Source organism: Pipra filicauda, unplaced genomic scaffold (assembly GCF_003945595.2).
Source record: "Pipra filicauda isolate LSUMZ 115617 unplaced genomic scaffold, ASM394559v2 scaffold268_size1050017_pilon, whole genome shotgun sequence".
Taxonomy (NCBI): domain Eukaryota; kingdom Metazoa; phylum Chordata; class Aves; order Passeriformes; family Pipridae; genus Pipra; species Pipra filicauda.
The window spans coordinates 252,675-279,893 of record NW_024104385.1 but is presented as its reverse complement, the minus strand read 5'-3'; the positions used below and the strand labels follow the sequence as shown (position 1 = coordinate 279,893).

The window sequence follows — 27,219 nt, the reverse complement described above, 5'->3', positions numbered from 1 at the left end:
AGGATACTGAAGCTATTTTTGAACTGGTTTAGGACTTCAACAGCTTTATTTGGATCCACTTAAAAGTGACAAAATCCTCCTGTTACTTAATAGATTCTTCCTAGGTGATTCCTTAGGAGATTGAGAATCACACTGTAGAAGTCATCTCCATCAATCAAAAGGGACACTTCTCATTCCTGGCACCTCCTAAATTAGTTTACTGCCACCAGCTTGGTCTGTCTACAAACACACTTGGACTTCAGTCACTCCAGACCAATCCCTTCCACTGGGAGTTTCCTTGCAGATTCCTGTGAGTGTTGCAATAGATGAAACAAAGAAACAACTATTTGTATCTGTAACCCTGCTTGTCTGTAACAGGTGTTCCACCCCAATGTACCTATTTTGTCTTAGAGAGACAAAAGAGCTGGAGTCACAATGTAATGTTTTAATAAAGGGTTTCACAACAGGTAGAGTAGATGCACCAGGGAATACCCCAAGTGCTGTGATGCTTCACTCCTCATGCAGCAATCATGTAAGACAATTCCATTCATTTGAAGAAACTTAAAGATAAGCACAAACATTTAAGCAATGGCATTTTTCAAGGTACAGCCCTTGGTATTTTAAATGAATGGAGTGGCCCTGGCTGCTTTTTAAGGCAAGTGACATCTCCAGAAGCACCTGGGGGCAACTGGTTACTCTATACAGCAGCCAGTGGATCAGTGCTGTCAGGTTGGGTTTTGCTTGGTTGGGTTTGTTATTTTTTTAATAGGCCATGAGGGCTGCTTCCTTATTTTAGAGGTGCTCACAGAAGACAGTGAAGGCAGAACAACCAGGCTCTTCTCTCACCTGCACACACCTGTGTCTAAAATGGGCAAGCAGCTAGACTGCAACCCGTTCTGTAAGTATAATCAGGAATATTCCACATTCTTCGTGGCCAGAGGGTCAATAGATAAAATGTAATACCGCGTCACTAAGTGGCCAGCTACACAAAAAGGACATCCCGACTCCAGGGCATCGCTTCAGTTCAAGGCAAATTACAAATTGGGTCTGACAAAATGGAGCAACGCCAGCGAAATGAAGAGATGGAGGCAAGCCAGCTGACGCCGGAGTAAATTGGCCTTTCATGTCACACTGCCAGGAAGAGCCACACACAGCTGTTATCTTGGGATCCCCCGTTTCTGCAACAACCACCGAAATGACTATAAATCATAACTCTTTACTGTGAGGATAAAGATTTTAGGCACTCATCTTTCAAATAAGCAGCCTAGGAGAGAGTGATACCCCAGTCCTGAATCACCAAAACCCTGGAGAAATCACCTAACAGAAGGATCTCTGCAGTAGCCACACAATGCCACTTCATTTGCTGGGGTACAGCTCTGATGCCTATTTTCAGCCCTAGAGCTGGCTGTCTGCTGAGACCCAGGCCTGAGGATTTAAAAGGTGAGTAAATGCACTGTGGTGATTCTCTCAAACTCCCTTTGCCCCAATGCATTTTGACAGCTTGCTTTTCTTGGATGACAGAACAGATAAAATGAGTATTCAGGCTTCCCCAGGATTTGCCCCTTAACTCAAGCTACAAGGCAGAGCAGGAAAAGTTCATTCATGTAAAAAATTTGCTGTTTTGTCCATGCATAGCAGCTTCCTGAAACTTCATGTTACTGAATCTCATCCTACGCATTTTCTAAATTCTACTAAGTACAACCTATCTCTCCTGCTTGCCCTGAAACTCATGATAACTGAGACATATAAATATCACGTGACTTCAGAAAATAGAGTTATGCAACAGAAGTAGTAACTGTGACAAAAAAAATAGATTCTGTAGCATCAAGTGTATTTTCACTGGTTGATTGATCTTAACAGCTAGAGTTAAGACGGTTCATCAATGTTCCAGCAGTCATTCAAACCTCATCTCAGATAGGCCTAGATATTTTAATTATTATTATATACTGGATGGTGTGGTAGAATTATAACACAGCTTCCAACTAAAAAAAACAAAACCACTTATAAGCACAGAGTCAGTTTTGAAGCTCAATTCTTGTTCAAGCTGTGCTTACCATCTGTACCAAAATAAAACCCACTCTCAGCAGCAAAGCTCTTACCTGCACGAGGAAGATGATCAGGAAATAGAAGTTGGCAATTCTTCTAAACTGTTCAAAAAGGTTCTTCGGGAGGAAGTTCCAGAGGGTGTACTGTGGGGAGAGAGGGGGACTCACAAACGAACCAAGGTATGTGACTGAGAGGGACTAGAGCTACAAAATATAAAGTATTTGCACAAAAGAAGAAAGGAGTTCTCCCTTTAACATGCCAAGGAGAACCACAGCAAGGCAGCTGAGCAGCTCCAGGCAGAGGTCCAGGTCCCAGACCTAAAACCAGGAGCACGATGGACCTGGATGCTGACACGCCACCGAGCTCCTGCTTCAGATTCCAGCTCCAGTTCTCTCTGCTGGAGCAGAGTAGGAATAATTGGAAGTGCCTCACAGTTGTGTGGGCATTTGTGTTTCTTTGCTTTAAAGTAGACAACTATTTCCCTTTTGTCAAAATAACCCAAACCACACATTTGGAAAACGGTGAAGGTAAAATAAAATAAAAACAACAGGATCTACTTCAGCAGACAACTTCTAGAAAGGCATTTGTAGACATATGATTTCATTAAGAAATAATGCACAGTGGAGATTTTTTTCCAAATTTCCCAAACCATCTTAGAGATGCTTTTCTGTTAAAAAAAAACCAACAACAAAAAGTCAACGAAACAAACAAAAAGCAAATGAAACAAACAAAAACAAACAAAAAGCAAATGAAACAAACAAAAACAAACAAAAAGCAAATGAAACAAACAAAAACAAACAAAAAGCAAATGAAACAAACAAAAAGCCATGCTGCCAATACAAAAAGCCAATACAAATCTGGTATTAGGTCCTGCTTTATTATAATTTTAAGAAGGCTGCTGAATCATTTGCTTTAGAAAACATGGAATTTAGGACGACCATGTAAAATAATGGGTCTAATATCTATCTTTCAATCTGCCTGGAATAAAAAAGAATAAGAAGCCAAGTCTCATGACCAATGTCTACTTAATTATAAAAGAGACTGGTCAGGTAAGACCACCCATGCCTAGCAAATATAAATGGAAAAAAAGAGCAAGGACACAACATTCAAAAATAAATCAAGGAAGAACTAAAATTAGTGCTCAAACAAACCATTTGTCAGAGAGGGAACTGGAACAGGGGGAGGTGTCCTCGCTGAAGGACCCCCTCTTGCGTGCCAGGGAAATGTCAATGGGAATGCTACACAAGTTAAACATGGCTAGACTTAAAACTTTTTCCCAAAATAAACTCAGACAGCACAGACATATAAAAACAGATAAGAGCCAAGATGTATAAAAAGAGAAAGGAGAGGGAAAACACAGTTTACAGCTCAAGTACAGCAAAACTGAAGCCTGAGTGTATGCTGAGCATCATGAATCCTAAGTAGTGTGATACGTATCCAGCTGTGTTGACAATATGGAATGCCACTTGTTTGATATTTTACTCGAATTTGCCTCAAATCTTTTGAAATAGCTTCATGAATGTCATGGAAAAAAGCTAAGCAGAAGGCAGATGGGTGTCATCACAGTTTTCCACCATAAACAAAAGCGGCATTAATACCATATGAATGTTTCCCCCTTTCCATCCAAAGGGATAAACAGAGCATGGTTATTTTTGTCCTATCTCAAGACAGAAAAATCCCATGGAATTAAAAAAAATAAAATAAAACGGGGAATTGTATTTTTCAGTCCATTTATAAAATAAAACAATTCTCACTCCCTTTTGCAAATCTGATTGCTGTTACCTCATACTGTATTACATCTAAATTGTCCTTTCTTCCCAAAGCAAATGCCAGAAAACTTAAAAAAGAAAAGACACCACCAAAAACACCTACCCCAACCCCCCAAAACCATTGTGTCCATATGCTTTGCTCTCATCCAGCCTAGAAGAAAGGAACTTGTACAGACCCACACTGGCATTGATAGAAAGAAAAAAAAAAAAAAGCCAAAGAGAGTGACTGGAGTTGCATGTAAGGTCCGTACCACACTGCTCCACTTGCAAAAGGACCTTTACATCCAACCCTGAGGAACTCAGCGTTTCTCTATTTCAGAAACCACCACCAAATAAAACCATGGTGAATACAGGAGCAGGGAATGCATGTCCACTATGCACATGGACAAGCAGAGCGAGCTCACCTTGGAGGAGACAATCCTGTTGTCGCAGAACTTCTGTGCCACACACGCCTCTGTTTCTGAAACAGGACGGTGCCCGACCACCACGGTGCGTGTACCGACCCGCTTCTCCTCCCCAGCACACTGTCAGGGCAACCAGGAAAGGGAGAAATTAGCTTTCAACTCAAAAAAATTAATTATCTGTGTTAATAGCTTCCAGCTTCTCAATGCACTCTGCTGTTCATTAGAAAAAAGGCAGCTAGAAACCCAAAAATTCACTTCTATGCCCCACTCAAAGCACAAAGAAGAACACATAAGGTCATTTAGCAAAACCAAGACCATGCTGAACCTCCAGCCCAGCTCTGCTCAGCCATCAGCTCCCAGAACCCCAGCCTGTCACCAGGACAGGTCGCTATGCTGGACACCTGCTGCCTATACTTGCAGCCTATACCAGGCAATTTCTCCTTCTTGAAGTAGAATATGTATCTTTATCAAGAATTTGAAGTCATAAGGAATATATTTTATCATCTACATATCTCTTCCTAGTTCTGACCTGAAAGTCCTTCAGCTTTGGGTTTATTCACCACAGATAGAATGATGAAAATTGCAGCCTCCTTTACACACACACTCTCCTGTCCAATCCTCAAGTCCATGTAAAATGCCTCACCACCACACTGGTACACAGAGACTTTGGATTTAGCTTAGAAAAAGTCTACTTCTATTTAAAAGACAGATGCTCATGGAGTGCCCTGGATCTGGCTCCGCATCTCGGTTGTCCAAAGGGCTCATCACAGGCAGCTTGTCAAACTGCAAACAAAACCCAGCCAGAGAAAAGGTGTTCTGAAAACAAACATGTTAAGACAGCAAACCCTGGGACTAACTGCTGCTTGGGGAAAGTGTAAAAACCAAAAATTTAAACAACTAAAATAGGTGTACCTGGAGCAGCAACAACTGAATTGATCCTGCTGCACCAGGAGCAGGATCTGCCCAAAGGAAGCAGCTTCCTTCCCCCTGCTTCCCCACCTGTGTCTACACCATCTTTAATTAAAGAAGTATTTTTACACTATGCCTAAACCTGGTTTGCTGTGCTGACTGCTCTGCTACAGCCATCCCCAAACCTCCAGCAGCTGATGCTTAGAGTAGAAGATGGAAATTTCTCACAACCCTGCACCATATCCCCACACCTCCCAACACAGATCCAGCAGCAGCCACCAGCACCTCCAGCAGCTCCCAAACACAGATAAGGCAGGCGCACATTCCCAGCTAGGGAATGCCACCACTCTCCCAGCCTCATCATCACTGCCTGCAGCAGTGAACAGCACATCTTCCAAAAAATGTTCCCTGATGTATCCGCTGCGTTATGGAGGTGGGTCTCACCAACCTGCACCCCAGGAGCGAGAGGCAGAGCCATTCATCTGCGCCACTGCAGCACCAGGGAGTTGAGACAGTGTCCCCAAGTGTGAAGTCCCCGTCGTGTCCCTGTGAAGGATCTGGAGCCAGGCGTGCCTGGCGAGTATCCCTCCAGCACAGGGAGGAAGCGACAGCTTCCCCTGCCTGCACCATTGGCAGAGCAGGGGGGAAGGAGCAGGGGTGAGGATTTGCCAAACACACGTATTGGCATGGAAACCATAAAGTTCTGGTTAAAGCACTACTGGAAAAATATACACGAGCATTTACTGACTATCCACAGCCATAGAAAGCATGGAGCACATGAAGCCCCAGAGCAGAGGAGAACCCAAACCCCAGATGTGGTGTGTTGGCTGACCAAGCCTCACTGAGTTAGCACCACTAACTCCTAGGTGGGCTTTCACCCTCATCTCCCTTCAGTTATTTATTGGAAGCATCTTTTACAAAGAATGACTGTAACCCCATGTTAACAGTAACACTGTAACTCCACAATGCATCCGAGCCCTCTGAGGTGGCAGGAGAGGGAGCAGTCATCATTCCCCGGTCTGCCCAGGCTCCCACCACTCACAGCATTTCATTTCCCACTCCCTCAACCACCCCACGGTGTCACACCATCCTACACCCCACAAGAAGCTGGAAGGCTTCACACCACATCTTTCTCTTCTCCACTTTCCAGAAAGTGAAAACACACCACGATGACGCCTGAGGCGAGAGGTGTTGGCTCAGCACAGCAATTAAAAGCTCTCATTTTGACGAACCCACCTCGGACCTCTCGCTGGGTCGCTAATAGATTGCTACATCTTAATAACAGCTCTCAACAGAGACTTACAGGGAGATTTAGGGAATAACTGCCAGGCTTTGAGGAAAATTATAAAATATGCAGATTAGCAGAGAGAGGATTTAGATTACCTTTTCCAACCGCCTTTCATCAAAAATTTTAATTCTGATAAAAAAAAAAAGAAAATATTACTTGGATACAATTCAAACAGCTGTCTCGTTGCCTGGTGGGGTTCTATAAAGCCCAGAGTCCACAGCTCTGCAGTGAGCTGGTGAGGGCAAATGCCAGAGTTTCTCCTGCTGTTTAGAGCCAAGTCTGCCAAAAGGATTATTCAAGAAAATAAACAATTGCGTTCCCCTCATATGCACTTTATCACCTCCCTCGGCCTGAGGCGTGGTGTTTGCATGAGTGCTGGGAGAACCAGAGCTATCTGTAGGGATTAGTCAGACTGCTCACAACCTCGGGACAGTGCCAGGGGAAGCCACACTGCATCATCCCACCAAGGCTTGACAATGTGGGGATGTTGGTAGATGACCTCAGATCTGTCTGCTGTACCATGTCCCTGCGATCCAGAAGAGCTCCCAGTAGCTGGCAGACACACAGCAGCAGCCCAGGGGACACTGCAGACACCACGAACTGAGAAGAAGGAGGGAAGGAGGTATTTTTGAGCAGAGTCACTATCCTGTCTGCATCATCTGCAGACCAGCCTCAAAGACGTGCGTCTCTCCCGCAATATTTCAAGCTTCAGTTCAGGGCTCCTGGTCCACTCCCCCAGTGCCTAACCAAGCCCATCAAAGAGTCAATCTTTCAGCAGGGCATTCAAACCAGATTTCTCCTGAAGGAGCTCAGCTGGAAGACAACAGCCAAACACAAATCATAAGAGATAAAGATGAGGCTAGCAAGGCTGTTCTGCCAGGAACATCCTTCAAGTTGGCAGCTCACTTTCCATCTTCCTTCTCCCCCCTGGGCAGGACCAGGAGTCCAGCTGCAGTAATAAATAACCACATCATCACCACCGATGCAGGCACACTCTGCTGCATGGGCAAAGGGCTGCTGCTGCAGCACAGTCCTCCTCAGATCATGGAGAAATTCAGATACAGAACGTATTTCTGTTAAGTAATTTGATGCAACCCAACTTTCCCCTACTCTCACCTTTTATAAAGCCCATGTACTGCCAGGAGCAGCAGCTCTGAGAACAAGGCATTAAGGATAATGACTATTTTCTTACGCTGTCCAAATTTAAAAAGCCCGTCTACCTGCACCCAGACGCCCATGGAAGGTCAGTAGAAGTTTGGCATTTCACTACAAACTTTTTTTTGGGGAAATAAGAACACATATGATTTGAAGGCATCAGACCAGGTCTAAAAATACCCATGGATGCAACTTGCAACTAATAAATAACCCAAAATCATCTATGACTTTAAGCTTTTGGAGCATTACATAGAGACAACGGAATTACATCTGCAGCCCACAGCACTCCCCAAATTCTTCACCTCAGTTTGGCAACCCTTTGTGTCTCTTTCCCCTCTCCACCTGTGCCTTTCTCCCACAGAGACATCCTGCTCCAGCACAACGGCTGTCCCCTGCCTCAGAGAGAGGCTCCTCTTCACCCACTGTCCCCAGTTTCTACGAATCCATTACAACATCATGTACAGGACCTGGATGGCCCTTGATAAAAGTTGCAAACCTGGGTAAAAATTAGCAAGCCTAGATAAAAATTAATGGAGTTAGTCTGAGTTCAACAGGAGAGGTGAACCTCTCCTGCAGCCACTGCTGACAAGGAGCCACTCTGAGTGGACTATTTCTAGGGCAGTTGTAAAACACAGTGTATAATTATATGCCCCATATGGAAAGCAAGTTGTGTGCTACCTGCTGATCCTGTTTCCAGAAAAAAAACACACAGTGGCAGAAGGAAAAAACCCACCAGCATTTGATTTACTAGAGCTTCAGAAAGCACCTAAACCAGAACTAACTAATAAAAAAACCACTGCTTTCATGTTTGCTGAAGATAGCTTCAAGCCACAAAGTAAACACAAATAACTCGTAGAAAACATATCTAATAAAAACCACAGACATTTAAAAAAAAGTCATCTGCTAAAACCAGAGATAATTATATGGTGTAAGTACAAAGTTCAAACATTTGAATGAAATCACAGCTTATATTAAATATATGCAAAAGAAAGATTAAATCACATTACTTGGCTTCAATCTCATGAATAGTTTAAAGTCTAATTTCTCCTATATTGTTCCATTTATCAAAAATATAGTAGAGAAGACGACCTGATTTACAAAAAAAAAGCCTACAAAAATAACACCATCTCCCAAAACAGTCTGTTCTAGCTCCTGTTTCATTTAGCCCCAAAAGAACAAAGAAAAACGCATGCACAATTTTAAAAAGCCTCCATAAATTTACCATAACCTCCCCCAAAACATCCATCAGCCTTGGGCAGTCGCTCAGCACACCAACTCCACTGCCCAACTGATACATTTTTAATTGAAAATTTTTCTTGCCGATTTCTCTAAGACTCCCTGTTTTCAGTGATTTCTATGCAGGTAAAGGCGAACCTTTGAGAATGCCCTTAATAATTTAGCAGTTCGGACTATGCTTACCCATGTTGACCACATATTTAGGCAGATCTCCTGATTTAGAGAGAGAATTCCATCGACTGGGATCAACCCCACTGCTCTCCCTGAACCTGCAGAAAAGAGTCGATAACGTGCACAGACCTTGGAAAGGAAACAACCAACCAACATCGCATTTGAAACACCAAGAGCTCATAGGTCCAAGAGAAAGGGCTGAAGGTGTGGGCTGCTTGAAACTCATCTCTCACTGGACAGGACTTTAGCTGCTCAACCCTAAGCAAAATAGGGAAGGCTGGTACCTTGGGAAAGCAGAAAGTTGAAGTTTAAACCTGTATCCCTTCTCCTATGCTGAAGCTTCTGCTGCTATTTCAACCAGAGACAAAACACAGTCACCAAGGAGTGACTGCTGGGATAAGCCAGGTTCAGCCGTGGTGAGGGGGCAGCAGGGGTAACCATGAGAGCCCCCAGACCAACAGAACAAACAACAGCAAAAGAGGAGTCATGAGAAAAGGACCAATACCTGGCTTTTTTTAAAATCACCGTCAACATGTGATGAGGTTCAACATCCAGACCTTGCCCTCGGTCCCTGTTGGGGATGACAAAGTGGTAGCTCATGTGCTCTAGCAGAACATCATTGACCCAGATCACACCATCCTTAATGCAAGTTCAAGTACATCCAAGCAAGGGGCCCCAACGAGAGCCTGTTCCCATGTTCTCTCTGCCCCAAGATTGTTCTGCCTGACCATGTGGGCTTGTAAGAAGGTCACTTTCATCAAGGACAATGGGCTGGGGAACAGCAGAGCCGAACTGGGCTGCACTTCCTGGAAAAGCTGACTTAGCCAACAAAGCCACTGATAAAACCAGAGAGAGACATGGCAGGGTGGGGAGAACAGGGGAAAGAGCTACTTGAAAGGTTTAATAAGGGTGGAGAGAGGAAATACAAGAGTTTTTTTCCACAGATACTGAATTTACAGGAGAGCCCAGGCCCATCCTGGACTTGAGGAGCACTGTGCACAGGGGTGACAGCTGAAAAGACCTTTTTTGGCACAGGTTTTGTTTTTTTGTTTTTTTTTTTTTTTTCCTTTTGGAAGAAGTCTACCCCCAAACCACACAGTACTGCATCTTCCCATCAAACATGCCACAGTGTCTGTAATCACAGCTTCTGTTCAGCAGCACTTTGCACAAAGTCAGGTTCATATATGATGTAGAAAGTCAAACCCAGACAGTATTGATTGGGCCAGTATTACTTCAGCGCAGCTGTTGTGTGGAAAATCTGTTGCTCCTGTTCAAACATAAGCACCGACCTTTGGAAGTTTTCAGTATCTCCATTCTTTTTGCTCTACCCTGTTGGCAGCCAGGGTTATGAAACCATTGCTCATCTTGAAATACAGGCAGCAGATCTTTATTTTTGGCAGTCCTAAAGAAAAGTTCGACCAGCATGCTGCCAGCATATAAAATTCAGGCTCATAGGAACACTTCAGGCTCGAGAATAGAAAAAAGGACTTTGAATAAGAGCCAAATGTTTTGCAGAGGTCACAAAGCAAATACAACGAGGTCTTCCTGTCTTCAAAACTCTTCCTCCCTCCTTTCCCCAGCTCAAGCTGTGCACATATGTCTGTTCATCAGCAGCTATTTTAGCAAGGCAGCAAGCTCTCCAGAGCAGTGATTTGCCCTGGCAAAAATTAAAATAAGAGCAAAGTGGAAAAAACCCTCCAAGTTTGCAATTGTCAGTGCTTGCATCACCCTGCAGAGCTATAATTTGTTGGTTTTCCTGTTGTTTTCTGGTCCTCTGAAAGCCTGAGCTCTTCAGTTATGGAAACAAAAAAAACCCTAAATGCTATGTTATGCATCCCCACTCGGCCAGACATTACTCTGACCTCTGCCACCTACAAACATTTTGCCCCTTTTTAAGTTTTCCCAGCATTTCAAAGCCAGGCTGCCAGCTGACTGGCGAGGAGCCCATTTCCCAGAGCAGTTTCCTCCCTTTCCCCTGGGAAGCAAGCCTGCTTGGCTGTCCACACTCTGGGGACAGAGCTGCACACCCCCTACCAGGCTGTACCTCACCACAGCATCCCAGAAGCATGGGCTGGTGCACAGGCCTGCCCAGCCACATCCCCTCAGATCAAGCTTTGCCCCAGGGAGGTTGTCCTATCTCCCACACAACAGCCACCAGCAGGGATGAGAGGGCAGGTCCAGGCTGCAGGGGCCCACCAAGTTCTGCACCAGCACCATGGGGTGCTCTCAGTCCCTGCAATGGGTACCCAAGGTCCAAGGTCCCAGCCCCCCATACCATGCTCCTCACTTACACTGATTCAGATTAAGTTTTTCAACTCCAAAAATGTAAAAGCCATGGTTTCCTAATCCTCCCCTTGCTGTACTACAGAGAAATGTTTCCACAGAAGCAGCAGGAGATAAAAGGGATAAATCACCACCTTCACCCCTTGCTCCACAGCCAAAACCAGCTCCATATGCTCCAGACCCCACTGGAAATATTTTCATCTCCAGATACTACAGTGACCAATAGATTCATTCTTGGGGCTGCAGGCACAATTGTACCAGGATACAGGATCATTGCAATCCACCCAGTCAGGAGAGAAATCCTCAACATGTTGCCTAGAACTGTTTATCTTCAGGAAATCCTTTGGCTCATGTTCCTGTTGGGCTGGGTAAGGCAGCTGCAGAGCAGCTCCTGCGGAGCACAGACTGCCCAAGCAATGCCAGCAGCACAGCAGCCTGGATTGGCAGCAGGAGGGAAATCTGCTTATCCACAGGGACGTGGAGCTGAGGTTTGAGTTAGCCCTAGCATGTTGGCCTTGGAGCTCAAGGGGTTTCAGTGTAGCCAATTGCAGCACCATCAGCTGCAGAAGCGAGCCCATCCTGTACCGGAGAACAAGACAGCACGCCAGGAAATGCCTCAGACATCTCCATCCCATCCTATCAGGCTATCCCTAGCCAAGCACTGGGACAAGCACGTTCCTACTCTCACAGTTATCAAGACAAGCTCCTTCACCCAAGGTTTCCTCTGTCTTGTGTCACTGCTTCCCACTCCGTGCTTACCGGAATGGGACTTGTCGAGTGGGAAGTCCCACTTCCATCCATTCAACTGCACTGAAAGAAACCACCCCATGGAAATTATGTACTCCACAATATTAGTTTGGCTGACACAAGGACAACAGTCCTCTGGGCATCTCAGCTAATTTTACTGTGCATCCTCCCTGAGCAAACAATATAAGAAAAGGTGAGCTGTAAGGAAGGAAGAAAAAACAAAAAGAACAAAAACCTCCCACAACTCAGAGTGAACAAAAGTGGCATGCAAAACACCACCCAAAGTAAACAAAAAAATATATTAACTCCATTTTATGCTTGGCTTTGCAGCTCCCCCAGTGCAGTCTGAGTCCCTACAGACAGCAGCTGCTTGGCTTAGTGCAAATGCTGGGGAGGAATTACACAGAAATTATAATAAAAGATGGCAAGGCTGCTCACAAAGTGGATTTTTTCCCCTGCATTTAATTTCCCGGCAGTGAGTTTGGGTTTTTTTTTATTTTCCCCTCTTAAGCCAATTGAGACTCCAGTGACAGAGCACAGTGTCGCTGCAGTCAAGTAGTATTTAATTTGTATTACTGCTGAAGAGATCTTGGATTGCAATGCCAAAGAAGCGCTTCAAATTGTCTAGTCTTGCCTGTTGCACATCTTACTCAGCTTTTCTAGGTCCTTTACAGTACAAGAAAAATAGGATCCCTCTGTTTTGCAAATCAGTGTGTTTGCCACAGTACTGCAAACAAATTACATCTACCAAGTGGCTGATGCCTCTGTTTCTCACTCTGATAGTCTTATCAAATCTTGTTAAGGCGCACAGCACACTTTAAGACATGTAAGATTTAAAGACCCTTCAGAAATACACCGCAAGAAATTACCAAGCCCTCCACATACTGCCCTACAAAAGCAAAGTTGGGGTCCTTTCACATATAGATCCTGCAAAATTCAGCTGAAAACAGAGCAAAAAGCCAACAGCAAAGCATTACTCAGCCAAGGCCACAAAGGAGGTTAACAGGAATCGTGTTCAAGTCGTGAAAAAAAATTATGAGCCTTGCTCTCAAAATACCCAGCTAGGACAGCCTCACAAGGGCTTACCCTTCCTTCTGCTGCAGGAGGAAAACAAAAAGCTCTTTACAAACAGCCAGATCAAAAATAAGTGCATTAACCTTTCATTAAGCAGAACAGGACAAATGTCTCTGAACTACAAGCACTATCAATTAGGGCTGGATGTTCAGAGAAAGTACACTTTTAGACTAAATGGTCTCCAGTTGGAACTCCATCCCAAAAAATGTAAGTGAGGTTTTGGGAAAAAAAATCACTGGAGTCAGCAAGATGCAACAGGTGCCCACAAGAATGGACAATCTGTGAATCATGTGTGCAAGGGATTGTATAAGGAGCTAAACATTTTACAGAGTATTGGTTCTGATCAGCACCCATCGCAGCAAGCACTCCTATGAGAACACAAAAAAGCATGGAGGGGAGGAGAAGCAAAACCTAGGACTGCTTCCTTCCCATCAGTGAGCCTCCAGCTGCTATCCCCACCCCGCTGCCCTGTGTGCAGCTCAATACCCAAATGCACTTTGCAGCCACCAAAGTGGTGCCTTGTGCCAGCCACTGGTCTGCAGCTCCCTGGGTTTTGGCCAAGCCCAAGAAAGAGCCCATAAGCAAAAATAAATGTACATACTTAATGCATCTATATATATTGCACATATGCATATTTGATGTGCATATATTGCATGCATGTATATTTAATGCATATATATATATATATATATATACACTGAAGTCACTGCAGCCTCTGGGCAAAACAGGTTTTTCCTGACCCAGCAGCCGTGCTGCTGCCAGGTAAGAATCAGGTAAGGGCAGAGGCCGGAGGAGACCTTTTAAAACAGTTTTACTGTTTCCCCAGGCTACAAGTCAGCAAACCAAGCTTTAAACCAGCCTGCCACTTACTGCCATCCCCTGCAGTGCAGAGGCAGCACCAGCATCGCCCTCCTGCCACGGAAGGGTGATGGCAATCCACATAAAAGCTCCATGCACAAGTCTTGGAGTCAAGTTTGCAAAAAAGCCAAAATACTAACTGCCCAAATCAAATGTTAACAAATTAAGGCAAGCACAGTGAACAAGTCATTGGTGTGAGGTTGGACAAATCAAAGCAAATCAGCAAAGTGCAGCATGATGGTTACACTCAAAGCAGTTGGGGCTGCCTGGTGGTGGTGGAGACAGCCTATGAAGAGAGTACAAGGAGTCATAGGAGAGAAAAACTACGGGAAAGAGACACAATAATTTAAAAATAATAATACTGGCTTACAGTCATCAGCAACATGAGCATTTCCAATGAGTAGGACACACTTTCTGACTGGTACAGTATCCCTAAAGGCAGGACAGGGTCTAGTACAGCCCACTTCACAGTGTCCTTCATACTGTGCCCACTGCTAACAACAACCCAGCGGTGTGAGGCTCCTAAGTAACACAATTAATCACAACTGGGAAAAAAAAAAATCAGTCACAGTCCAGCACACCAAGCTGCAGGGGACCAGCCCTGCCTGCAGCCCAGCATCTACACGGTCCCCACAAGTTGGAGAAAACTGCAAATCTCCAGGCAAAAAACAGAAAACACTGGAAAAAAAAACAAACCCTGAAACTCAATATTGCTTGGTAATTAAAGTAGGGGGAAAAAAAATATTGTCTACTTGCAAGAGTTGAGGTAACTGCCAGGGCAGAGCTGCAGGAGACGCATGCCAGCATCTCCTGGCTCCCATGCAGCATCACCTTCAAGCCCAGGTCTGGATGCAGGTCCACTGGCTGGGAGGGCACAGGCAGGAAAAGCCCACAACACCCTGTTTATTGCACTGGCAAAACCTGCTTGAGAAAAACCAGCCCGTCTTTCCCAACACCAGACCTCGGCAAGCACGGAATTATTTCTGAGATGAGCAGTGAGAAGGAGATTTCAGTCTAAATGCAGAAGTAAAGCATTTTCTAAGATCACCTCGGGATAGCCTGTCCTGGCACAGGGCAAGAGCTGCTGCCCTCTCCCCTTGGCAGGGCTCAGCAGGGGGACACTCTTGGGCAGAAGGCCACTGGAGGGACTGGCTGAGCAGGAAAACCTCCCCACTGCCATCCGGCCTCAGCACCCACCTCCTACACACAACTAAATACAGGAAACTCCCTTGAAAAATCCCCTGAGCAAACGTTTTCAGGGAAAGGCAAATGGGTTAACAGCACACTCAGTCCAAGTTCTTGGAAAACTCTCCCTGCCCAGGTACCCCAGCCAGGCTGGGCAGCTCGGTGGTTCCCTTACCCCTGCCATCTCCAGTGGGAAGATCTCGGCCAAAGGGATGTTCCCCCACTTGGCCACCCTGGCATTTTCTCAGCAAGGATAGCAGGTTCAAGTCTCCCAAGGGGACACAGAGTCCCCCACCTCAAGGAATTAGCAGCCAAAGGCTATTTTTCTACTGCACACCTCGGATAAGAGACACAAGCACAGTGCCATGGGAGGAAGATGCTCACAGGAACCCAGCCTGCATTGCTAAAAATGTGATCACTGGCAGACAACAACTAATTTGGGTGGGAAGGTCTGTAAGTCAGAACTTACAGATCCCACGAATACTCTCCACCAGCTTTTAACTAACATAAAAAAAAAATAAATCTCTCCACTAGAGAGAGACAGTTACAGCCAGAAAACAGCAGTTTTAATCAGAAAGGAAGTGCATAAACTAAAGGCAACAGGATGAAATTAAAGGCAAGGCTGAAAAGCTTGCTATTAATAGACAGCCTGTTAGGTTTTACAACTTTTATTGTTAAAATTAAATTGCCATGCCTTCAGCTGCAACTCCAGTCAGCTCAGCTCTGAACCATCCCCGCACAGCCCAGACAATCATCATTATTCTCAGCAAAATATCAACTGGGGACAAAAATGGTATTGAGTGAAGAATAAAATACAGGCCAGACACATGTTATTCTCCACAAAAAAGTTTCTGCACACCACAGGTTTAATTGGCAGCACCATTTATCATTAATGTTTGACTGGTGCTTTCCAGTCCCTCCTTACAGCATTTTCTAACTTCTCCAACCTTCAGCTGCACACATGAATGTTTCCATGCAGCTCTTTATCCCAGGGTAAGTTTTTTGTTTGATTTTTCTTTATTTTTAGCCAAATGGTTGAGCTATTTCTGGGAATAAGGTTATAGTTAGGAGACATTAAAGAGGAAACAGTTACAGGAATCGAAGAAACTCCTGTGTCTCCACATTCCACGGAAGTTGAGAAACTCCTGCGTCCCCATTTTCCAGAGGAGGAGCATCAATAAGGGATTGTATCCCTGGGAAAAAGTCTTTTGCAGCTATTTGAGCTTGTCTTCTCTGCCATCAAGCATAGGCTGCCCTGTGGTTGCTATAGGGGAACTGGCCCCAAGTGCATGAAACACTGTTATCATGTTAAATACACCTTACAAAATAAATTCCAGCAACTTTCATGAAAAATTCAAGTCACTTCGTTAAAATTCACACTCTTTTGAAGTGTGGGATTTCTCCAAGCAGAACTGCCACCTGGTGTCACAGAAACACCCCAACCCCAACCTTTGCTGCTTGCAAGTTTTTGTCACATTAATGAAAGCAAAACACTTCTTGCAGAAGTTGTCAGTCAGGTACAAGGTATCTGACATGAAGCCTTACTCACAAGCTGTTACCATGACTTGATTTAGGGGAAAAAAGACAATTCTCAAGGCCACCAACTCCTGCCTATGGTCTTCTTTGTTATTAGAGTAAGAACTGCAATCACACATTAATGTTTGATTCACTGTCTTAAAAAAAAAAACAAATGTGAAAGAAAATCACAGATGTGCTCCATGTCCCAAAATAGACATTATTACATATTTGCTGCAAAAACTATAGACACATCCTCCACCTCAGACTCAGACATCTCCCACAAGTCATACTCCAGCATCCCCCCGAGCTGGGCAGGGGCCAGGTGAGCAGCAACCAACAGTGGTCAGCTCCCACACTGCCCAGTGCACCCCAGGAGCTCTCTCCACCCACCCCTGTCCCTTCTCACCTATTTCTCATCACCAATGGGGAATTCATTTCCCCTCTAAAAAATGACTTTGGGCCATTTCCCATTTTCTGTCATTTGAATAGGTCTCAGTGGGGATATTTTCCTGCAGGGCACCAGTTAGGACCTGCCCCACAGGGTCCCATAAACAACCTGGGGGTAACCCCGTGGTTGGCAGCTGCAGATTCCAGAAGACCAGCAGGGGAACACCACTCCAACTTACAACAAGGCAAAGGCACAGAGTCACAATGTGGGTCCAGCCCAGGGACAAGCACTGCATGACCATCTAAGATGCACCTTCTTTCCACAACATCAAGCAAACATTCTTGAGAACCTGCAGCTCACAACAAGCCCAGCACTTGCTAAACACCAGGGATTTACCAGGGTACAGGCTGCAAAGAGGATCAGGCCCCAAGGTATTAATTAAAAGGGAATAACACAACTAAGGTCCTGTTGTTGGGCACTGCACAAACACACAAACAGAAGAATTTTGCTCCCAATTACAGACTGTTTGTTGTTTTCTTAATTATCCTGGGTTCTGAACAGAATAGGAAAATACCAGAGCAAGGAACTGCACTGACTGCAGAGGCAAGAGATCCAGAAGGGAGTGCAAATATCAGTCCATGAGCTCAGCCAGCACCAGGTACCCCAAGAGGAGAGAGAACACCTTGGGTCTTTCCCTGCCTCCTGCAGCCTTCCTGCACTGTGAGCAGGGTGACAGCTCCCAGGGCTCACTTCCAGACCAGCCTTAAATAAAAGCGAATGGAGGGGAAAACTGAAATAATGAGGACACGAGTAACTTCTCTTTCTCATTTCTCATTTAGTTCTTACAACAACCCGAACCAGCCCTGCAGCACTGGCAGAGCTGTGGTGCAGAGCTGTGGCCTGCAGGTACAGCTGTCTGCACGCTTCGGAAGAATCCAGGAAGAGTAATAAATGAGAAAAAGCACCTTGTCTTTGATGCACAGCGCAGGGACCAGCACTTCCCAGCGAAGTGGAAGTGGACAGAGCTCACCCCAGTCCTGTGAGGAGCCCAGCACAGCAGACTGACCCAAACCCTCCCCGGGCCACCAACACACTTCCCCACTCTACTCCCGCATCCTCCCCGCAACAGCTGTACAAGCAGCATGAATATAAAAATAAGACTCCAGTGCTAGAATCCGTTTCCAAAAAAGAATTAAAGTTATATTTCAAGTTGACAGTATCTCCTAAAAGTGGATTAACCACGGCAATTCAATCCCACCTCCCCGCAGCGATCCCAGCCCCACTATTCTTTTGGCAGGGATTATTTCAGTGGTGCAAACTGAAGTTAAGAATCCAATTTGTTTCTGTAGAGCACCACTCTGTACCCCTGGGTAGCAAAGAAGATCCACACACACCACTCTACCCTTCTTGCTCTTTTTACCACCCCATGTCATACCCAGTCCAGGATAAGAGTTTATAGGAGGGAGAAACAGAGCCACAAACAATCATGTTGATAGGGCAAGGCACATCCATCCTGCCTAAACTGTGAAATACAGCTGAAAACAGGATTTTTAATATCTGTTGGTATTGATGAGCCTCTGGCAGAGACCACACAGAGAAGAGGTTACAACATTTGTCTGAGTAGCCCTATGGGATCCTAAGTGTCAGAAAATCTGCAGCCTTCAGTAACTGCAGTGAATTTTCTGCAATGAAGACAAGCATCTCTTGAAGCCCAGTACTACCCAACCAGGACCGAGGGCAAGACAGCAGCTTGGGACAGCTCCATGGAGATTGCCAGGGGTTGTCCCCTCCTCCCATGGAGCAGGAGAGAGGGGACCAATCCAAACCTCCCAGGGCACCCTGCAGGGCTGGGGACAGGGCAGAGCTGCAGCAGCATGGCAGGAGCTGCTCCATCAGCCAAAGGCTGATATGGCCACTTGCACCAGCTTGATAACAAACATCTCATTGCTACTGAAACACCACTTACTAAGCCAAGAGGCGGAAAACAGGTCTAAAACCCCTCACCAACACTGCAGATGCCCTGCCATCCTATTCTGGTCTCCAAGCAGAGCTGTTCCTCTAGCCAGAAAATTACCTCTAACCTTCCAAACAGGTGCTGCAACAGTTCAGCCCTGCACAAAGCATTTAGAAATACCTGGGTTCAGTGTTCAGGACTGTTTTTCCTCTGCCCCAAAGGACAGCACATCCCAGCAGCGATGCACATCCACTCCCCCCAGCAAGGGACTGTGAGAGGTGGCACAGAGGCTGTGTGGGGGCCCCCAGGCAGCACAGGAGTCATACAATGAGGGGCCCCTGGGCAACAGAGGGGTCACACCTCACACATAAGGAGGGTACTGGACCCAGAGCCTAGTCAGGTACCTCTGTGGGTACCTGCTCAGGGGAAGCAGCCACCTAAAAAAGCTTTTCTCTGAACTCCGTGGAGATGCTTCAAACCCCAAAGGCCTTCCAACAGGACTGAGAAAAAGCCTCCCACAAGGGTGGGGCAGGAAGCACATAACACAGGGCAGAGATAAATTCAGTCATCAAAGCCAGAAAAGCAAGGCACTGAGTTCAGATCAGATATATTTGACCCCGAGGCTGCAAAACAATGGTTGTGGTTGGTTCTCCACAGGGCTAACCCAGAGCCTGCAAAAGAAACACAACCTACAAATGGGAAAATCAACCAGTTTTCCCCCCCATGAGCACTGCAGAGCTACCTCCAGACTTAAAAAAGGAGATTTAGCGTCCCTTGTCCTGCAAATCTGGAAAATCTGGCACACGTAGCAGCTCGCTCAAAACCAAAAGTGAATATGAGAGTGCATCTCCCAGCGGCTCTGGCCTTATAGGCAATTACGGACAGAGTCCATTATTCCGGCAGGTAACCGGGTGGTGCCTCAGGAACCAGCTCCGGAGCCTCTCAGGGCGTTTGAGCTGTGCTAACACCACACACCGCTGCCTGCTGCTTGAACTCCAGGAACTTTCCTAACTACGCACTGCGCAATCAATGACACTGCTGAGTAAACAGCGGCGCCTGAAATGATGTTAAAACACTGCTTTTGCCACATTTGCTGTGGAAGAGGAAAAAATGAGTAATTACAGCATTCAGGCCAAGCAATGAGGTCACTGTGAAATCTTCAAGTAGCTTATGTGGCATCGGGAAGGGTTCGGGATGGATTTGGGGGGCAGGAAGCGGGTGGAGCAGCGGCGGGGGCAGCACACCCTGCATCCCGCCCGGGGAAGAACCACGCGGTTTGCGGTGCGCGCTGCCAGGGCGGGGAAGTCCCCTCCGCTGGGTTTCGGGGGGTAAAAAACAAGGTTTGGGCTCTAGCAGCAAAGGCAACTTCTGGAGGGCTCGCAGGGACGGACAGACGGACGGAAGAAAGGGAAGCGGGCCGGGGCCCCGCGGCGCGGGCGGACCGCGCCGGGAGTGGGATGCGCCGCTCACCCCTCCCGGAAAAACAAACCCAACACAAGGCGAAAAATAATAACAATGAACTTTACCCCCGCTCGCCACCCCGGCCCCGCACTCACCAGGCGGCTGAGGCTGCGGCGGAGCATCGCGGCGGCGCCCGGCCCCGCCGCGCTCACCGCCGCATCGCCCGGCCCGGCTCAGCTCGGCTCGGCTCCTATTGCGGCCGCGGGCCCCGCCGCCGGCCCCGCTCCATGCCGCCCGGCCCCGGCCCCGCCGCCCGGCCCGGCCGCGCCGCTCAGCCCCGCTTTGTCCCGCCGCGCCCCGGGGGCGGGACCGCCCCGGAGCAGCCTGGGAGCTGCAGTACCGCCGGCGGCCGCCGGGGGGAGACACCGCGCCCCGGGCCGGCCCGCGGGGACAGAGCGACAGCGGGGGACAGAGGGACGGCGGCGGGCTGCGGCAGCGGCCGGGGGCAACCTCCTACCCGCGGCATGTCGTGCCCTGTTAAACCCTCCTGCCCACCTCCGCCCACGGGTGCGATTTGTCCCTAATGCAGCTTCCCCCCGCTGCACGGTGGCACAGGCATAGAACGGTTTGGATTGGAAGGGTACTCAAAAGCCATCTAATTCCACCCCTCTGCCGTGGGCAGGGATGCCTTCCACCAGACCAGGCTGCTCCAAGCCCCATCCAACCTGGACTCGAGCATCTCCAGGGATGGGACAGCCACGCTTTCTCTGGGAAACCTATGCCAGTGCCACACCACCCTCACAGGGCAGAATTTCTTCCTAATACCTAATGCAAACCTGCCCTCTTTATGTTTGAAGAGGACTAATCCCTTTTGTGACCTCCCAAGGGGTCATTCTTCCAGTCCTATTGTTACATACCCTCTTTAGGAGTCCCCCTCTAGCAATCCTGTAGCCCCTTTAGGAACTGGAAGGGGTTGTAAGGTCTCCTCGGAGCCTTCTCTTCCCCAGCTCTCTCTCAGCCTGTCTCCATAGTAGAACTGCTCCAGCCCTCAGAGCATCTTCATTGCCTTCTCTGGGCTTGACCCAACAGGTCCACATCCTTCTTATGTTGGGGGTCACAGAGCTGAACACAGCACTGCAGGTGTGGGTATCGAGAGTAGAATAAAGGGCAGAATCCCCTCCCTCAACCTGCTGGTGATGCAGCCCAGGACATGGTTGGCTTTCTGAAGTACAAGAACACAGTCTTCCCCTCATCTGGTACAAGAAACCCAGCCACTGTCATGATGCTCAAGCAGCCATCATAAACATACCTCAGAGCATCTTCCTCAAATCATGACTGACCACAGAAGGTATTTAGGGTCTCTGGGCACTTTTCCCCATTGCAAACTCTTCCCAGGCAGCTCACTGCCATGGGTGGCTCAGACAGCTGCCAGCTAGTCCAGCCTGTTCCCTGGGGCACTTTTGCAGCCTCTGAGCCCACAGCTGCCCAGCATTCCCTGGTGCCTCCAGCCTTCCCACAGCACACAAGCTAAACACATCCTCTTCCCTCTGGGCTGGGACAGCGCATGAGTGGAAGCAACACTCATCTGAAACATTTCCTCCAGGGACCTTCTCCCTAGTTGTGCAGCCACAGAACATGAGAATATTTGTTTCCACATAAACCACCAAAACTGAGAAAGACAAGATGTAACCTAACAAAACATACATGGTTTTCATTATGTTTTTGACATCCTTATTGCCTGGTAATAGAACAGACTTTTCTAGAGCAATATCCTCTGCAACAGCACAGGACAGGGAGTTTTCTTGGTACTGTCTCTTGCTGACAGCCCCAAGCACCTCCAGGAGCAGGCAGGCTCCTTGACCCCAGCCCCCAGGGACCACTGTCATTTCAGCAGTTTGCACTGCTCCTTTTTTAAAGCCAGCTTCTCCTGGAAACCAAAAAACCCCACCTTGTGGCACCACGACTGGGCCTGGAGAGCTACTGTCAGGTTCCAGAGACCTGGGAAACACACATTTTTTTTCACTTGGGATTTTTAAAGCAAGAAGAGCATCATATTGATTTTACTAGGGCTAAAACCAGGCACATTTCCTCTACTCAAGCACCCACTGTCTGACAGTTTTACATGGTGTGATATATCTAAGCTCGCACAGAAAGCCTACCCCAGCACCAAAATAGCAGTCAGGTGGACAAGCAGGAGCCTACTGGGATTTTTTTAACCCCACTTATCCCAGGGCAGCAGTAGATGGATCATAAAGGCTCTCACATCCCTGCTGGGCAAGGCAGCATTCCCTAGGGCACAGCCAGTGCTCATCTGAATCCCAAGTGCAACCTTTCCACTCTCTGTGCAGCTGTGCTGTTACTCATCTTTCCACACAAAGGCCTAACCACAACAGAGGAAACCAGGAAACAATGCTAGGCAGTTTGAAACACATTTTAAAATAATGAATGGGAATTGTTAAACATCATAATATAATACCTAACCAGTTTAGCTCTAGACTTCCCTCCCCCACAAAACAAAAGAGAACTAAACTTAGACCTACACCACCCTGCAGCTTTTGCACTGCTTCTTGGATACTTTTCTGATGTTTTCTGAGCCTGTTTGTGTTGGTTAGAAGAGAGAGTTGTTCTTTTCAGACATTTTTTCCTGTTGCAGGGCTCTGGTAGGTGCTGAACAGACCAGCAGTGCCCAGTGAACCACCAGCCTTTGGAGCCAGGCATGTAGATGTTTCCAAAGGCCAAGGCAGCCTGACTCACCTGGCCCACAGAAATGAACCATAGTCTTCTCTTCAGGATATTCCTACAGGTACAGTTGCTCCTCACCTTTCACCTGCATTAACTGGTAAGAAGGGGAGTTGGTCTCACCAGCAGAAGAGAGCATCCATGCAGGATTTCACTGGAGAAATCAAGGCAGCTGTCATTTCCCCCCTCCCCCTGTTTGCTGCTGACACAGTGGACTCGGGCAGTGAAACCCCTATCTCAGCAGAAACCAGCCCCACAAAGAGGAACAACCCTGACTGGGCTTTTTCACACCCTGGAATGGCCTGCGTGATTCCACTGCTGATTTGGTAGCAATTGTATCAGTTCACAGGTCTTTTACAAGGGAAATCTATTTTTAATGCCACAAACAGCCTGTGCTGCATGGGTAACACATGGCACAAGCAGTACCAGAAGGGTCTCTTGCACAGAGCTGGTAGGGTCTCCATCCTACATTCAGCATGCCCTGCCCATGACAAGGGGACCACAAGGGGCAGGTCCTTGGGAGAATTTTGCACAATACAGCTTGGTTGGGACCCATCACTACTTCAATTAACATCAAAAACAAGTTATTCAGTACATCAGCCAAGCTCTCAGCAGACTACAGCCAGGGCGAGAACAGAGTGACCCAAGGGATTGCTGTGAACTACTCACAACTTCAGAAAGTCCATTAAATCCCCTCACAAGATACTTTTCATGTCCTGTGAAAACCTTTGTTTCTACTGTTCCTGGCGATGGAGGCTTTTGAAGCTCAGTCCCTGGCAGATGGCTTAGCAGAAGGCGAGAGCCAGCCTGCCCACTGACCTTGGGACACACACTAACCCTCACTGTGTTGTTTGTTCGGTTGTTTTTTGTTTGTTGTTTTGGTTTTTTTTTTAAACGCTTATTCTTGCAGTGTTCTTTGCTTCTTCTGCCATCGTGTGGCCACTTGGAGGATGAAGAGCAGTTGGTGGCAGAACATGCAATCGGCTTTTCATGTCTTCAAACTGTTTAATGGATTTTTGTAGTATCCGGTGGAGTATGAAGTCAATGGAGATGTATTGCATCTCTTCAAGGTCCATCCACTGCCTGACGAGTACTACAGGTTTATCCTTAGTGTTGCTACAGCTTGAGGTAGATCTTGTTAATCCAACCTTGTAGACCAGCAGCTAGTTTATTGTCAGGGCATGACCTCCTTATTGTCTTGCTGCTCCTCCTTCTCACACCAAGCAACAGGATCAAGAAAGAGGTACTCACTGCTGACTGACACCACAGCTACCCACTCTCGAGGTGATTCTTTCCCCCTGAGAACTGTTCCAGGGCCATCTCCATCTGGGAATGTGAGTTCTTGCTCAAGGCTGCCACAGTCTCAGCACTCTGAAGAGACTGGCAGGGCTCTGTCCTTGCCCACAGGTACATGGGCCCTCAGGGGGAATGCCAAGGAGGAGCTGACACCACCACATTTTTCCTCCCCTTTTCTTGAATGGGGTGGATCTTTCACTGATTTGGTGGCATAGGTTGTTTGATAAGAAATGGAATTTTTTTCCCCCCAACATATCCCAAGGCAGAATTCCTGTCTCTTCACACCTGAGACTTTCAAATCTGCCCTGCCAGCACAGGGCTGACCAGGGGCCACAGGATCAGGAGCACATTTTCTGAAAGCAGCCAAAGCCACATAAATTCTGTATCTGCTGAATTCCTATGTATAGCCTTTAGCTGCTGACATCTCTGGGCATTGCCCCTCAGCAGGGCAGGCTGCAGATTTCATCCTCCCCTCATGCCTGGCTGCCTGGAAAAAAACAGGTTCCACCTGGGAGTGGCCAGCAAGTGCTTGGGTATCCAGGGCATTACATGGAGGGATTGCATCAGACTTGCAAAACACCTGTGAGGGAAGGAAGCCAGTAACTGTCTGCAGAGGGGTCTGCATGAGGCCATGCCTCTCGACTTCCCTTGGAACCTGCACATCCCATCCCCCCTGGATCAGCAGGGCTTGACCAGCACTAGCTGAGCACATCACTCAGCACCAGTTTCCCAAGTTCTGCCTCACACCCCATGCCAAAAACATCTGCTTCAGACATATGATTTCCTCTGGGAAGTCATAACCTGCAGCAGGGACATCCCAGGGAGTGCTTCTGGGCTTTCCCAACCTTCCTGGAAAAGGGAAGGAAGAGGCAAGTTCATAGTCTGCGCTGAGCACTACAGAGTTAACTCAGCAGCAGCACCACACTGCAGTGTCCATCGCACAAGGGGACTTGCACATGCTTCTCTCCACCCCTCAAGCACGTTTTAGATCAGTTTATCGCTCCACCAGCAGCTTTCTTTGCTGAAACAGGGCAGAGATCTCAGATGCTGGTTGCTGCAGGCCTCTGTAGCACTAGTACCTGCAGCCTATGAACACAAGCCTAGCCAAAAAAAAAAAACAACCAACAAATGAAAGCCCTACAAAATCACACCTAAACCTCTCCTACAGCTGCACTATGCATGGAAGATGCGTGTAAAGTCTAATCAGAGGAGAGCTCAGGCAGAAAGCAAGATTTATGCCACCAGGTCAGGAATTTGGGCTAGAGTCTTGCTAAACTCACCTGCACAGAAATGTAAGTGTAGTTTAATAAGGTGAAAGTTCTCTTACATGCAAGGCCTGAGCTCTGATTGCTGCAGATGACTTTAAAATGAAAAATTCTGGTTAATAAATTAGCTCTTGATCCCATATCCAGTGATATTCTGTAGCAAAAGCCCTTCTAATTAATACACTGATAGTCTTTCTCAAGAGACACTTTCGCCTTATGGTCTGAAATAACCTATTCAAATATGCAGCGACTTACAGAATGATAATTTATGAAAGTGAAAGACTACCAATTTTAGTTAACACAATTTGCCTTTTTAAAAAGTAAGCTTTTTTTAAATGGGGGAAAACCAGCAAACATGTTTGGTACATAATGTGACAGATTTACATACCTCAGACTCTGGCACATTTCCTGATGTCCTGAGACAAATATATCCATTAAATAAATTTGGTTATATCCTTCCTCCTTTTGCCAGCAGCAATGTCTCCAACAAGGCTAATTTAGCCTAAAAAAGGAAAGTTTTCATATTTTCTCAATTTCCAGTACTCATTATCTTCTCTTTCCCTGCAAAGTCTTGATAGACTCATAACAATAAAGAGCAGCTTAGGGAGTTACTTTCACTAAATTCAGCCTTATTTTTTTAACAGTTCTGCAGAACACATAACAGCAAACACTCCAACGCTCACTTTTAGTGCAATACAACAGAGGATCTACAACTGATAACAAAACTCCAAAAGAAACCCATGCATGGTTATTCATTATTCAATGTGTTGAGAGCTGCCCAATATCACATGCCAGCTTTTCTCAGCTCAATATTTTGAATGTTCCCAGGAAAGTCAGTTGTGCCCTACTGTGCTCATTTAGAAAAAGAGAAAGTGCTTCTCAACACTTGCTTTGCCTATCTCAGCTAGGAAAATTCCACAAGGACATCCTGGCTCCTAGCCCACCCTGGTCAGAGTCAGAGGGTGAGTGCTGCAAGCACGAGAAAGTGTACATAGCAACCAGCTTCTCGAGCTCAAAAAACCATCCACCACATGCTTTTATCAACCCAAATGCCCATGCCCAGGCTTAAAATCCACTTAGCTTGCTTATACATGTTTATTTAAGTATGTACACAGTGTAACCAGCTTTCAGACAACAATGTAACCTGAAAAAAGCCCCACCCCTTAGCGCTGCCTAACCAGCGTATTTGTGATACCTCCAGCCCTATCCCAAGGGTTGACAAAGCTAAGGAGCAGGGACTGCACGCACCCCCACCAGCCACTGCTGCTGTGGGGCAAGATACTTATCATTAATTTCTTTACCTTTGGCCAAAAGCAGAGAGGAAAGACTTTAACCACTCCAAACCCCAAAGTCTGTCTCCTAAGAAAATCCTGCTCTTCCCCTGGCTGTATATATATGCCCTCGAACAGGTGATGGGATTTATGGGTAAGCTGGTGGGGAACAAGAACCACCTGCAGGCACCCCACAGGATGTGATCGGTTCCATTTGCCTTGCAAAACACCCATTAGCCTGGATCACTTCCACTTGTACTCACTCACCTTTACAGCCTTAAGT

General features: G+C 46.8%; 1 protein-coding gene across 5 annotated transcripts in view; it reads right to left on the bottom strand.

Annotated features, from left to right (window-relative positions):
• Positions 1-20,696, bottom strand: part of ATP11C (ATPase phospholipid transporting 11C) — a 54,827-nt gene extending 34,131 nt beyond the window's left edge. For all 5 annotated transcript variants that reach the window (XM_027742742.2, XM_027742737.2, XM_027742739.2 and 2 more), the window contains exons 1-3: positions 20,521-20,696; positions 4,199-4,318; positions 2,079-2,168 (exon numbers count right to left, since the gene is read on the bottom strand). In XM_027742742.2, coding sequence (XP_027598543.2) covers positions 2,079-2,168; positions 4,199-4,318; positions 20,521-20,547 — 237 coding nt within the window. In that variant the 5' untranslated portion in view covers positions 20,548-20,696. The remainder of the gene's footprint in view (positions 1-2,078; positions 2,169-4,198; positions 4,319-20,520) is intronic.
• Positions 20,697-27,219: the final 6,523 nt, after the last annotated feature.